Genomic DNA, 13,957 nt, shown 5'->3' on the forward strand with positions numbered 1-13,957 from the left:
ATGTACGCACCCCATTCAAGCTTGCGTAGCCCTTTGTCCACCATTTTTTTGAGCGAGGAACTAGGATGTTCTGATGACGCGACGCGTGAATAGGGGCGTGGGTTCCTTCCGATTCAGAATTATTTGATTGGCACTCTTGACTCAGCGGCATTGGTGCATTTTGGCATCTTCAACTTCCTCGCCCAACAGTCGCTGAGTGCCGATACTGTTAACGGTTTAAACATAAAGGTGCTCTGTGCTCCAGGAGGACTATACACCGACGGTCGCTCACGGACTCCTGCATGATGCTGTCGCCAAAACATCCTGTGTAACGAACGGCACGGCACGTCTCCGAAATGACCTGGGTGCCCATCCAGGCTATGACATCTAGGGGTCAGAGATCACATTTATATCGCTTTCGTGCTCCAGCCTCGTTCCTTGTCGCAGTCATCACGGTTGACGACTTCTAGATGCAGCCTACCACCCATTTCTCCGATGATTATTACCAGATGGGGGACGCTAGTCCTGTCTTCCAGGCTCAACGTGACAGGTATGGGGGAAAGGATGAAGATATGCCGAGTGGCCGCTCACCACGTGCTCACAGAGCAGTTAACCTGGAGCTCAGTGGACTACCAGGAACTACCATTGGGAACGCCTACACCGCAGTCGCAAAAGTGTTCAATTACACCAATCCCAAGAACGGGCGTCGGGAAACCCTTATCGCCGTCCTTCAATACCTCGAGAGCTACGACCTCTTCGGCGCATTAAGGGTCTCGAAGGCGTGGTGTCGCTGTGCGGTCGAACTCTTGTGGTTCAAGCCCAACTTCCCTCGGTACAGTGCCGTTGAGAAGGTAGCCCGCGTACTCCAGCTCTCGAGTCCTGCTTTCCCTTACGCGCAGTACATTCGAACGCTCAATTTCATGAAATTCGGACGAGAGCTACGGGACGATGTCCTCTCTATCTTCGACCGTTGCTCGCAGCTGGAACGCCTCACGCTGTATGGTTGTGCGATGATTACCCCCACGTCCCTCCAACGTGTCTTCACCTGCTCTGCCAATCTCATTGCGATCGACCTCAGCGGTGTTACAGAAACTACCCCTGAAGTTATCATCAGCCTTTCCCAAGTAGCCAGGGGCATGAAGGGCGTTAACCTCAGCGACTGTCGCGTCGCAGAGTCGGCCTTACTCGCGCTCGCTGATAACTGCCATGGGTTGGTCAGAATCAAGTTGGCTGGCAACGCTCTCGTCACCAACGCTGCAGTCACAGCTCTCGTCAGTAACTGCCCTTCACTCGTTGAAATCGATCTTGGAAGGTGTCCTTCGATTGCAGATGTTGCTGTTCGGGATATATGGTTACATTCGAAGAGGATTAGAGAGGTTCGCTTACCCCACTGCACCTCTCTCACTGACCGCGCATTCCCCGCCGTCGATCCAACACCCGAAAGTGAAGTCCCGAGTCGTCCCCCTCCTCTCCATATCGAGAATTCGTTGCAGGAGCTACGCCTGCTGGATCTTACAGGATGCTCAATGATCACCGACGCCACCATTGAAGGAATCATCGCGCGTGCACCGAAGATACGCACACTCAACCTTGCAAAATGTCCTGCCCTCACCGATCGATCCGTGAAAGCCATATGCGGGCTCGAGAAGTACCTCCACCACCTCGAACTCGGCCATCTGACCAGCCTCACGGATGACTCTATCAAAACCTTGGCCGGAAGTTGTACGAGGATCCGTTACATTGATCTTGCATGTCAGTACAGTTTCTGTCTCTCACCATTTTGAAATTTAACGTCCCCCCTTAGCCTGCAGAAACCTGACAGATGTATCTGTCGCTGCATTGTCGAGTTTGACAAAGCTCCGTAGGATTGGTCTTGTCCGCGTGGAGAAGTTGACCGACGAGGCTATGTATTCCCTGGCTGAACGGCACGAGACCCTCGAGAGGATCCACTTGTCGCACTGCACCCAGATCAGCGCTGAGGCGATCTACTTTCTGTTGTCAAGACTTCTTAAGCTGACTCACCTCAGCTTGAGCGGGATCCCAGGCATCATGGAACACAATGTACACGGATTCAGTCGCGAGGCTCCGCCGGTGAGATACGCCATCTTTCAACGCCTTCCAACTCGGCTGCCTAACTGATGATATGATTTACCCTCTAGGACCTCAACTCTGTACAACTTCAGCAGTTCCGTGTCTTTTCAAAGGAGGGAATTCCTGAATTGCGAAACCACTTGAAAGAGTTCTATGACACCGCACCATACTCTCAAAGCGGCGCGGAAGCGGCTGGGCCACCAACCACCGTTTACACGGTGAGTCTTACCGGACCGCCAGGCAGTGAGCTTGAGGACTGCCTGTAGCTCTATCCGGGCAGTAATGCGGGAGTTCGGAATTTCTGGCTAAGGGAATATTCTATGGGTTTCACTGACAGCCTGTACTACACAGTTTAAAGATGTTCTCGTCTGATTAACGACCATGTATTAGATACCTTTCTTGGACATATTGACGCATTTGCCTTGACTACTATTAAACATAACTGCTGTTGTACCCATTCTGTAGTACTTCGTTAACCTTGGAAGATCTTTGCTTCTCCCAGTCCCCAGGAACGTCCCCGCTCTCCCAAACAGGGGCCAAGGATTCCTTATGGGATTGCTTTGTCAGCATTGTTCTTGGCATCGGGCGCGACTTGGGCCTTGCCGCTGGACTTGAGGGTCGACCAATGCCATGATCACCTTTACACCTCTCGCAGGCTCTGCAAAGTCAAAATCGACTACACCTCTTTCCTACGTCCTCCAGGTCGACGATGTTAGGATTTTGCTTGACTGCGGCTCCCCAGACTGGGTGCAGGAACCGTCACCGTTCCAGGATGGCGCTGACATGGAGGACGATTCGAATGTGAAGAGCACGAGCCCACCATGGCAAGCGTATTGCGAGGCAATGAAAAAGTGTGTTGGACTGTTGATTAGCTATGTACTAGGAGAGCTAATACCATTGATTTCGAATAGAGTTGCACCGACTATTGACCTTGTACTTCTCTCTCATGGCGACCTCGCTCATTGTGGATTGTATCCTTGGGCCTATTCAAGATGGGGTTTGACTGCGCCAGCCTATACTACGCTTCCAGTTCAAGCTATGGGTCGCATCGCTGTGACTGAAGATATCGAAGGCATTCGTGGTGAAATTGAAGTCGATATTGAAGAGCCTGTTGAGGAAGACGCGCAGAAGCAGGACGGTGGTTTGGAAGTCGAAGAACAGGAAAAGGCACTGCCGACGATGGGTGCCAAAGGGATGTGTGTTGCAACACTGATAGAGGTTCATAACGCGTTCGATTCTATCAATACGCTGCGTTATTCGCAGCCTATCCATCTACAAGGTGCGTGTTTGTCCTGTCGGCATAGGGCGCTAAACCAACAACCATCCAGGAAAATGCCAGGGCCTGACTATCACACCTTTCAACGCTGGTCACTCGATCGGTGGTACAATATGGAAGATTCGTTCTCCATCGTCTGGCACTATTCTCTACGCCGTGAATCTGAACCACATGAAGGAGCGGCATTTGGATGGGACGGTTATGATGGTACGGCCTGGCGGCAGTGGGGTGTTCGAGTCACTTGTACGGCCCGATTTGCTAATCACGGACGCCGAACGAGCCTCTGTCATCACGAGTAGAAGGAAGGATCGCGACGCTGCCCTCATTGGTGCGTGCTGGTTCCCTCTAAGTGCATTCAATTTGCGGTCTAACATGTTTCTTCAGATACAATTACTGCCACTCTAACTTCGAGATCTTCCTTGCTCCTCCCATGCGACTCGAGCACACGTATCCTCGAACTCCTTGTCCTTCTTGACCAACATTGGAATTACTCTCGCCTCACGTACCCAATATGCCTCCTCTCCCGAACAGGTCGAGAAATGTTGACCTTTGTCCGAAGTATGATGGAATGGCTGGGCGGCACGATCAGCAAAGAAGACGTAGGGGAGGAAGGGAATAAGCGTCAAGATAGGAACAAGCGGCGAAGAGACGATGAAGACGGGGTCGAAGAGGCCCTTGGGGCATTGGCTCTTCGCTTCAAACACCTCGAGTTCTTCCCGAATCCACAGGCGCTGTTGCAGAGACATTCGTCAAAGGATCCGAAGCTGATCCTTGCGGTCCCCGCTTCCCTTTCGCATGGCCCTTCGAGACAGCTGTTTGCGGATTTTGCTGCAGTTCCTGACAATGTCGTCTTGTTGACAACTCGGGGGGCTGAGGGTACACTGGGTCGTGCGCTATTCGACAAGTGGAACAACTCGCAACGGGGAGATGATAAGTGGGACAAGGGGAGGATTGGGCGGAATGTCATGATGGACGGGGCTATCAAGATTAAGGTACTTTTTCGATATTCAAACTTTCCGAGGTTTCTCACTCCATGAATGTCTAGATGTACCACAAAGTGCCTCTTCAAGGGGCCGAACTGGAGGAATACCTCGCAAAAGAACGCGCCGCAAAAGAAAAAGAAGCAGCCCAGCAAGCAGCTATGGCCCGGAATCAGCGAATGTTGGAAGCCGACGAAGACGACAGTGACTCTGAATCCGACTCTGATTCTGACGCCGACGACGAAGAGGAGGTGCGGGAGGCGTTGGGTGGTGACATGGACGTGGATGAGGCGGGAAATCGGAGACGTCGGAGAGGCATGAAAAAGTCTTCTGACGGGGCAGACTGGGGGGATGGCGATGAGGGGTACACAAAACAATTGCTTTCATTTGACATTTATTTGAAGGGCAAAGTCTCAAAATCGACGTCTTTCTTTAAGAGTGTCGGAGGGCAAACGCAGAGGTTCAGGATGTTCCCGTATGTGGAGAAGAAGAGGAGAGTGGACGAGTATGGTGAGACTGTTGACGTCGGATTGTGGTTGCGGAAGGGAAAGGCGCTGGAGGAGGAGGCCGAGAAGAAGGAGAAGATGGAGGAGGGAGCTACCATCGAGGAGGAAGACGTACGCCCACCCTGTTTATTCGCCGCTGATTTGGCACTGACTGTTACACCAGAAAATCGCCGAACCTCCCTCAAAATATGTTACGAGCGAGGTCGAAGTTCAATTGGCCTGTCGACTGTTGTTCATTGATATGGAAGGTCTCAACGATGGTCGTGCTGTCAAGACCATCGTACCCCAAGTCAACCCTCGAAGGATGATCGTGGTTCATGCTTCAGAAGAGGCTACCAATGCTCTTATCGAGAGCTGTGGCAGTATCAAAGCTATGACCAAGGATATCCTTGCTCCGGTGGTTAACGAATCGATACAAATTGGTCAGCAAATCAACAATTTCTCGATATCCATCAGCGATGAAATGTTGGCTTCTTTGCGGATGTCGAGGGTGCGTCTCACTTGCCTCCTTCCAGATCGTCTTTGCTCACGGGCCCTTGTAGTTCGAAGATAACGAGATTGGCTATGTCAGAGGACGGGTGGTCATGCACTCCAACTCAATCATTCCCATCCTCGAACCCGCGTCCTCGGCCTTCCCGTCTTCTCAAACCCCAACGACCAAGCAAGTCCTCAACAAACGCAAACTTGGATCGCGGCCTCAAGTCGCGCTCCCCCACTCGACCATGATCGGAGAACTGAAACTTACAGCTCTCAAAGCGCGTCTGGCCAAGGTGGGCATCCAAGCGGAACTGGTTGGAGAGGGTGTTTTGATTTGCGGTGCTGGAGTGGGCTCGTTGGACAACTTGGCTGAGACAGTAGCGGTAAGGAAGGTAGCGAGTGGGAGGGTAGAGTTGGAGGGCAACGTGTCGGACGTGTATTATACCGTTAGGAAGGAGATTTATCAACTGCATGCCTTGGTTGCTGCTGCTTAGATTGCACGTCCAGTTGAACTTTCTTGTGCTGTCGGAGTGTAGTTTAGTATAGTGTATTAATATTGCTTTGAAATTCTCATAAATCCGGATTGCGCCTTCAACGTGTGTTTCCCCCCGCCCGTGAGGTAAGTAAAACGAAACGTCGTATTACCAGTCGATGCGTACTCTAAAACTATTGATTACTACACCCAAAATTGTAATGACGAAAACGGCTATCAGTTACCAGTTCAAAACAGCATCTGTCCGTATATACCTTGTCTATTGCTAAGTCCAAAGCACTTCTCTGTACCCACAGCATCCCTTAGAGGAAAGGAACCTTCTGCATCTCACCCGCTGCCAACAAATCTTCGTCAAACGCCTCTTCCGCATGTTCTTCAGGCTCCAGTCCATCGTCCTGATGCTCTTCGTCCTCGTCGTCATATTCCCCTTCATCATCGCCCTCGTCGTCGAAATCCATGTCATGATCATGCAACGACCCAGGCATGCTCGTGATACTCCTTCGCCTCTCCCTCCTCCTTCCAGAGTCAGACAACGTCCCGTCGTCCTCGTCGTCTGAGGTGAACGGATCTGGGCTTGCACTCCTATTCCCGCTACCACTATTCACGCTGCTCATAAACCCAAGTGTCGAGCTGAGCCTCTCGAACGAGGACATCTGCCTCAACTGGTTATTCCTGTATTCCCCGTCATCGTTCATGGTAGATTGACGCGATCCGACGAGGCTGAAGTTGCGGAGACGAGCAAGGGCGCTTTGGTTGGATGTGTCGGAGCGGGCGCTTAGAGCTGGAGAAGGTGGAGAGAGGTCGGGAAGGGGGAATTCTTGAACGGGTGCCCGCCAGTAGTTGAAATCTGTAAACTCGGGTGTCCATTTACGGTGGATTGGAGGGAACATTTGGTCCACGAGATCCGTCATGTGGATGTACCTTTTCATTCATCAGTTGGAAGCTTTCCGGTCAGAAGTCGAAGGATACGTACGAAGACTTGTAGCCCGCAAGTTCCAACAGCTCCATCTTGACTTCACCCGTCGAGTCAATGGTGAAGATTCGCGCACTGGGAATGTTCACACTGCGATATGAAAGCGCATCCGTGATCCTATTGCCAAATCCAGCATAGAACGGGTATTTCGCATGCTCGCCAAACAACCTCTGGATATCGCGGAGACAGGCCATCTTGAACACCTCTGGTTTGCGCATGATGACTTCCCTGAGGAAAAGCACAGTGTGGGAATGTCTTCCGATAAGATAGGTTGTACTAGAATGGACTAACCGATGCAAAGACGCCATTAGCCGGTCAGGACTCATGATCACAGGTCCTTCAGGCAACTGATAGTCATTTTGCTTGATACCCTTCAGATACCCACGGGTGGCATCTGCTTGCCCGATTGCGCGCGATGTGAGGTACATGATCTTGTACCCATTTCTGGCGATGTCGGTGTACAATTTGGCAACACCCAGATGAGTCCAGTCACGACCAATCATGGCAAAGACATGGCCCAGCCCATCAGACCTGGAGGAAAGGTCAGCTTCTCTGTGAAAAGAGGGAGAGGATGGAATGAAGTACTTTGTGATTGTGCCGTCGATATCGGAGACGACAACAAGGTCTGTGTGATCCCAGACGAAGATCCTGGCTGTCGCTGCAACAGCACCAGTGGCGGACAACGAGAAAGTGATTGAATTGGGACCAGGTTGAAGGTTCAAAGATTTCTGGAGAGAGGAAGTAATTAACGAGCACGCACGCAGTGGGTGAAGGGTGGACGCTCACCAACTGATCAGAGGTAAGTCGGAGCGTCTTTGCAAACTTCTTCTTGCGAGGAGGTTCCTGTGGTGGTTCTTCTGGCTTCCCGGGTTCGGATTTGGTAGGTTCCACTTCTTTGGATGGTTCGACGGGTGGAGCGGAGGGCGGTGGTGGTATCTCAGCCTATGAAATCAATCGGTCAATACCACTCAATAACGCAAAGAGCAGTGACAACGTACGGAAGGTGTCGGTGCAGAGTTCGACGCAGGAAGCGCGGGTCGAGTAGTACCGTTATTTCGACTACGACTCCACCACTGCACCCAAGACAACGAAGTAGGCTTGTTCCCTGTAGCTTGTTCTTCGTCGTTCTGGTGATCCTCAGTTTCTTCCGGCGGTTCGGATTGGGCTCGGATTGGCTCAGAATCCTTGCGGCCGTCCTCATCCTCGACTTCAATTTGAATAGGTGAGGTGGGTGCGGAATCATCTTCGGAGGTGGGGGAGACGGGGCGGAGGTTACTCCCTGTCTCTCGTCGGCGGAGTGCTTCTTGACGCCAGTGAACAAGGGCATCCATTAGAGGGGATCCATCCTGACGGGTAATGTACCTATGAGAGTCTTAGCCGTGTTATAGAAAGAGCGGGTAGATTGATATACATACTGCTCAACTCCAATCCAGCGAATGACAAGCCGAGGATTGGTAACAATGCTTTCATCCTCGAGGAAAGTATCAAAGTTGACCAAACCTTCCGCGAAAACGCGGGCAGTATCCACACAATCGCTGTTCTTGAAGAACCGATGAACAGCTGCTTTGTTCTGATCCTCCGTTTCACCCTCAGATTTGGGCGTCGCGTCCTCTGGGAGAATGCTGATCTGGAAACCAACCCGCCGACCTTCGATCGAGAGAATAAACTTGGTTGGGTCATGCTTGTTCGCCCGAAGCGTACCCCCAATCCCAAATTCATCGCCCTTGATCGTATCTCCACTGACCATCGTGGGCCGCCGCTCGGGGCCCAGATCGCCCGACGGCACCTCTTCGTCGTAGTCTTCGTACTCCTTCCACTGTCTTTTCCTCCTTTTCTCCTTACGTCTATTCGGACTTCCCTGGATGGCAGCAGGAACGCTATGACTCCTCCCATGCTCTTTCTCCGCCAAACTTCTCCCTCGATGTGTCCTAGGCTTATGGTCGTCATCTCCCGCCACCTCCTCATCACTATCCTGCAACAGCGGCAGCTGCATGCCTCCAAGCCGACCGTTCTTGATTTGCAACGTCTTCGTCCTACGATGGTTCCCGCTCGGATTGTACAGCGGGCCTTCGAGCCGTCCACTTTTGGAGAAAGTAGCTTTCATAGGTGATGGCGTAGGGAATGCGCCCCATTCCCAAGAATATTCTTGGATCTGGAGGTGCGAAGATGTCGCGGGTTTGGCACCCTTGTTCTTTTGGGCTGTCTCAGCGGAAGGCCCAGGGATAGTGTTGGCGGACTCTGTGTCTTCGACTTGTTCCATGACGTCAGGTGGAGGTTCAGAGGTTGCGCGGAAGACGGGGAACGGTAAAGATCCGGCGTTAAGTGAGTCTTCGGCGTGTTGGGACGAGGAGGCGGAAGCGGGAGGGCTTGGTTGATTGGACGGGCGACGAGAGAGACCTAATAGGAATGGTTAGCGTCATTCGACAGATCTGAAGGAGACGGTAGTTTACTTGGACTCAGCGAATCGTAGTCATCCGTCTCTGAGGACCGGACGGTTCGATCTGACCTTTCGCGGTCATGGTATCCGGCATGATATCCCTCCATGTCCAATGCAATATCTAGAGTATTTTGTTAGTCGGCGAGTGCAAGGGGAGAAGTAACTCAGACTTACCCGAGTGGTATTCGACCTCCGGAGCGTGAGCGTCACCACCAAGCACTTTAAGCGCCTCGTCTACACGCCTATCCTGATATTCCATCTCTGGCGTTCGTTCTCCAGACAAGGAATCTCTTGGAGTAAGTGGAGGCCGAACTGACAGGCTACTCTGCTGATTTATTGTGGCCCTGGAATCCGACCTCTTCAAGAAAGAGGGAGTATGGTGGGTTTGTTTCGGTGTGGTGTTGTGGAAACTGGCTCTATCGTCGTCGTCGTGCTTTCTGCCTGTATGCGAAGCATCGTTGCCTTGTGCATTGAGGTCGAGATAGTCTGGTTCCTGGCTGCTCACTTCCTCTCTCCGTATCTTGTCTTCTTGTCTCTCTGAGTCGTCCCCCTCCGTAGCGGACTTGCCCTCGTCTTTTGCCCCAAAGCGGTCTGTCGCCTCGTGTGGAATCACTTCGGGAGTGGTGGGCTGGAGGATAGGACTGGTAATAAGCTCGTCTGGAACGTCTTCGTCTGTCTCGAACACGAAGAAGGCCTCCCCAGCGTCTCCGATCTTCATGCTGAACGGAATGGGGTTGCCATTGACCGAAACGTTGACCTGTAACGACCACCATTAATTCCAAACTTGAAATAATGCAGAGATCGAAGCACCTTCTTCTCGCCTGGTCGAAGGACCTGCCATTTTCCAAAGCGTACATGGAACGGTGAGCATGCAAGCTCCGTGTCGCCGTCAGGCCCTGGACGCTGTATGACGATGACATCGATGGCTCCTGTTAATGTGGAGGGGTTTATTGGCGGTAGTTCCTTGTAATACTGGTAAGGAGCGCTTATAGCATTTGCGACGCCGCGTATATAGTTCATGAATAGCGGACGAGTCTGTGGTGGAAGGACAAGACGTAACTGGCAGCGAAAAGCGCGGTGGAGCTTAAACAATCTATGTTTTGGGGAACACATGTGATACTAGTCACACCGCACTCGGCATTACATTTCACAAAACTAGTACGTATCACATCTCTACATTCAACTCTAATGGTCGTGAGCAGCTGCCTCTTTGTTGGCCGCATCGTGGTCGTAAATGGGACCAAGCGTTGGCTGGTAATTCGAGCCATTTCAGTACCCAGAGACGCGTGCGATTTTGGGGTCAAACTCACTGGGGTGTTGCGTTCCCTGCAGAGCCACAACCCGTCGTCAGCACAGTATCCATCAGTCCAACCAACACAACTTGCCATTTTGTTCCACCAGGTGCGGTAGGGCCTTGGAAAATCCCTCAGTCAAGGTCGGAGTCTAAAGCCATATGGACGTACAGATATAAGGGTCGGGGTGTTTGAAGATGGCCAGTCGCTCTTCTGCGGCCTGAAGAATCTGCGCCAACGCGCGAGGGTCGGTTACATGGCTGGCCAGAAGGGAGAAACCGTGAGCCAGCCGGGCAAAAGTCGACGGGGACCACGTACCGGTTCTTCTCGAACTCGGCTCTGATGCTGAGCGCCTGCGGTCTCCAGAGGTCACGTCTGACGGTCCAGTCGAGTGCAGTCTTCAAGTATCGCCTGTAGAGGGATTGGACATGGCGCCTGTGGGCCACAGAGAAGGTCATCGTTGGTTGTGGATCAAGTCGCTTTCGCCTTCGGGAGCAGTTCCCATCCGTAAAGGGATGCTGACTAATCCCGCTATCAGAAAAAGTTTGGCGGTGCCGTCGCTGCGTGTTTTGATCTCTTTTCGACTCGAATTATCTCCTTCCTCGTTGTCTACGGCAGCGAGCTCGACTTTTGTGGACCAGCCATGGATCCACACTCGCGTCTGTCCCAGTACAACCAGCGCCAGCCTAAGTCGGGCCCACCGTCTCGCACCATCGCCTCGATGCCACTGAAGGATCCACTCGCAACCAACCCCCTCAAACCAGCCCAGAAATCAAAGGCTTCTTCTCAAAATGCTGCTTTGCTCATTCGCAGACCGATCGCGACAAACTCGCGTATCAAGCAAGGTGAAAACCTGCGTCGTGACATGTATCTTGCTTTTGTGAATAACGCTCTCCAGGAGCAATCCCAGGTGGGTTATTTCCATCTTCAATATTTCGAGACACCTGGCTGAACTCGAGAATCAGGGGAAGAGTGGTCCATTTAATGAACTTGTTAACCAGTTTTCATTGAAACCGTCATCTAACGGGGAGCCCCCACAAACCCAGCCGGGCCAGTTGAGGTTTTGGATCCTCGCATTGTCGCATGTCGTTTCTCGCCTCGAACGTAGACATTCTGCTCTTGTGGAGGCGATTGTGAATATGCCGTGGATGACGCTTGATTCCGCAACTGTGAAATCATACACAGTCTTCATTGGTATGCTTCTCAGTGCGCGACCGGAATACCTCTCCCTCGTTTTATCCAAGATTGTCCAGGGATTCACACATCGTACGCAAAATCTCGATCGATATAACGCTCCTCGCCGACTAACGAACGAAACATAGAATCTGGCATTCAAGCTCTTGATCTGGCCATGCCCGAAGGTTCCTCGAAACCGCTCACACGACGTCTAATTTACGATCGCCTGCACTATCTCCTCAACCATATCTTGTCCCTCATTCCAACTCTACCCTCAACCTTGCAGCCAATCCTTGTTCGCTATTTCCCCCACAAACGACAGAACCAACTGGCGCAAGCGACTTACATTCGCAACTTGCTCCGGATATCGGCCTATTGTCCCGCCCTGACAGACAAGATCCTTGCGACCATCATTGACCGCGCTATTCAAATCGATGTACGTCTCATATACGCGCAGTCACCGGTTATCCCTGATCCCGCTCCCCTAGGTTGAGATTCAAGTAGAGTTGGAAGAGCTGGAAGGGGAGGGTGAAGACGATGACCTTCAACACGACGTCTTCGAATTTGATCCGTTCGACGTTGTGGTCGGCCAAGAAGGCGACCAATTCAATTCGGATGACGAGGACGATGGAGAGGGAGATGATGACGACTTTGCTGCAGAAGATGACTTCAGTGATCTATCCTCTGAGGGAGGAGAATATGACGAGGAGCGTACAGACGTGCCCACGAACGTCAAACACGTCCAAGAAATGGTCAAAAAGCTAGATGCAATATTGACTCTAATGTTTGAGCATTTCAATCGCGCCCTCACCCAATATATCCCCGAATCTTCTTCGAAAGAACAGGATAGGGATTCCTCACCCGACTTGTCGCTATCGACCCCGTCGTCACCGACGATATCCACCCTGACGCACTCGACACTCACCCCACCACCAACCCGACCTACATATGCTTCCCGCGCTGATACCCTTCGCACAACCTTCCACGCCCTCCTCTCCATCTTCGACCGCACGATCCTCAGCACCTTCAAATCCCGTTATACCCAATTCCTCCTCTTCTGGTATACCTCACTCGACCCCGAATTCGCCGACATCTTCCAAGGCATGCTCGTCGACCGCGCCCTCTTCTCCCCGTCCGATACGGGATCCTCTAGCGGCCCCTCCTCCACAGCCGAAGTCAATCGCGCAGCTGCCGCGTCTTACATCGGAAGTTTTGTCAGTCGCGCAACGTTTGTGGACCGCGAAGGCACACGACGTGTCGTCGGGGTCCTTTGCGACTATCTTGGTGCCCATCTTGACGGTGTAGACGAGGCTATTCGTGAACATGGGCCTTCATGGATTGCCAACACCACCTCGGCGCAACATACAGTGTTCTATGCAGTCACCCAGGCTGTCTTTTTGATATTCTGTTTCAGGTGGAGGGACTTGCAGGAGGATTTGGAGTTTGATGATGAGGTTTTGTCAACGGTTGTTGGAGCGAAGGTTGCGAAGGACAAATGGATACCGCATTTGCAGGTTTTGAAGAGGGTGGTTTTGTCGGTGCTCAACCCGCTCAAGGTGTGTTTCCTGTTTCGGCCGTTTCGACAACCTGACTGAAATCACGCCGTGTTGTAAGGTCTGCTCCAGCGGTGTAGTCGAGCAATTCGCCAAAGTCGCCCAACAAACCGACTTCATGTATTGCTACAGCGTCCTCGAGTCGAACAAGCGCTCGGAATACAGTGGGGCAAACAGTAACGGCTCGCCTTCGCGTTCCATGCACCCGTCATTCCTCCGTGGCAGGCTTAATGACGAACTGAACACATTCTTCCCATTCGATCCCTACCGCCTACCCAAGTCCAATTCGTTCATCCAGAGCGTGTACAGGGAATGGTCAGATGTTGCTATTGATGAGGAAGACGATGATGACGAAGAAGAGGATGAAGATGGCGAGGGGGAGGATAGCAGCAGTGATGAGGACGGGGATGAAGAAAAGGACGAAGACCAAGACGGTGAAGAAGAGAGCCCTGTTAAGAAGTCTGACTATCTTGATATACCACGGCCGAAACAGCAGCAGCAGGATGACGATGGTGGCCTCGGAGAGTCGCTGGTTGCTATGAGTATCAGTCCTCGGGTGAGCGCTTCGGTTACGATGGGTTCTTCACCGACGATATCCATGTCGCTGTCGTGAGCGGCGCATTAGTACTGTCGGCGCGTCGTGGTGTGGGTGTGGTGTACATATGCCTTGCTTTCCTTACTATCGCTGTCCATTCTGCATCATCAGGCTTACTTTACGCGTTCT

At 52.1% G+C, this 13,957-nt stretch overlaps 5 protein-coding genes across 5 annotated transcripts; 3 read left to right on the forward strand and 2 right to left on the reverse strand.

Annotated features, from left to right (window-relative positions):
• Positions 1-433: 433 nt before the first annotated feature.
• CC1G_01384 (SCF E3 ubiquitin ligase complex F-box protein grrA) lies at positions 434-2,336 on the forward strand (the record flags this gene model as incomplete). Its single annotated transcript, XM_001837420.2, has 4 exons — positions 434-529; positions 584-1,731; positions 1,784-2,070; positions 2,139-2,336. The coding sequence occupies exons 1-4, from the start codon at positions 450-452 to the stop codon at positions 2,334-2,336; spliced, it is 1,713 nt and encodes a 570-aa protein (XP_001837472.2). The 5' UTR covers positions 434-449.
• Positions 2,337-2,700: 364 nt separating this feature from the next.
• Positions 2,701-5,881, forward strand: CC1G_01385 (cleavage and polyadenylation specificity factor subunit; the record flags this gene model as incomplete). Its single annotated transcript, XM_001837421.2, has 7 exons — positions 2,701-2,921; positions 2,982-3,349; positions 3,399-3,674; positions 3,731-4,338; positions 4,392-4,943; positions 4,996-5,322; positions 5,375-5,881. The coding sequence occupies 7 exons, from the start codon at positions 2,701-2,703 to the stop codon at positions 5,801-5,803; spliced, it is 2,781 nt and encodes a 926-aa protein (XP_001837473.1). The 3' UTR covers positions 5,804-5,881.
• A 223-nt stretch (positions 5,882-6,104) lies between these two features.
• On the reverse strand, positions 6,105-10,232 carry CC1G_01386 (nuclear elongation and deformation protein 1; the record flags this gene model as incomplete). Its single annotated transcript, XM_001837422.1, has 10 exons — positions 6,105-6,723; positions 6,776-7,003; positions 7,067-7,306; positions 7,361-7,503; positions 7,562-7,717; positions 7,774-8,137; positions 8,191-9,172; positions 9,226-9,333; positions 9,387-9,969; positions 10,023-10,232. The coding sequence occupies 10 exons, from the start codon at positions 10,230-10,232 to the stop codon at positions 6,105-6,107; spliced, it is 3,633 nt and encodes a 1,210-aa protein (XP_001837474.1).
• A 165-nt stretch (positions 10,233-10,397) lies between these two features.
• Positions 10,398-10,962, reverse strand: CC1G_01387 (hypothetical protein; the record flags this gene model as incomplete). Its single annotated transcript, XM_001837423.1, has 5 exons — positions 10,398-10,463; positions 10,523-10,538; positions 10,589-10,625; positions 10,676-10,764; positions 10,823-10,962. The coding sequence occupies 5 exons, from the start codon at positions 10,960-10,962 to the stop codon at positions 10,398-10,400; spliced, it is 348 nt and encodes a 115-aa protein (XP_001837475.1).
• Positions 10,963-11,225: 263 nt separating this feature from the next.
• Positions 11,226-13,846, forward strand: CC1G_01388 (RNA polymerase I-specific transcription initiation factor RRN3 family protein; the record flags this gene model as incomplete). Its single annotated transcript, XM_001837424.1, has 5 exons — positions 11,226-11,414; positions 11,470-11,770; positions 11,827-12,116; positions 12,169-13,236; positions 13,295-13,846. 5 exons carry the CDS (start codon positions 11,226-11,228, stop codon positions 13,844-13,846), a joined length of 2,400 nt encoding a protein of 799 aa, XP_001837476.1.
• Between the last annotated feature and the right edge of the window lie 111 nt (positions 13,847-13,957).

This window comes from Coprinopsis cinerea (assembly GCF_000182895.1).
Source record: "Coprinopsis cinerea okayama7#130 chromosome 5 map unlocalized cont3.5, whole genome shotgun sequence".
Classification (NCBI taxonomy): domain Eukaryota; kingdom Fungi; phylum Basidiomycota; class Agaricomycetes; order Agaricales; family Psathyrellaceae; genus Coprinopsis; species Coprinopsis cinerea.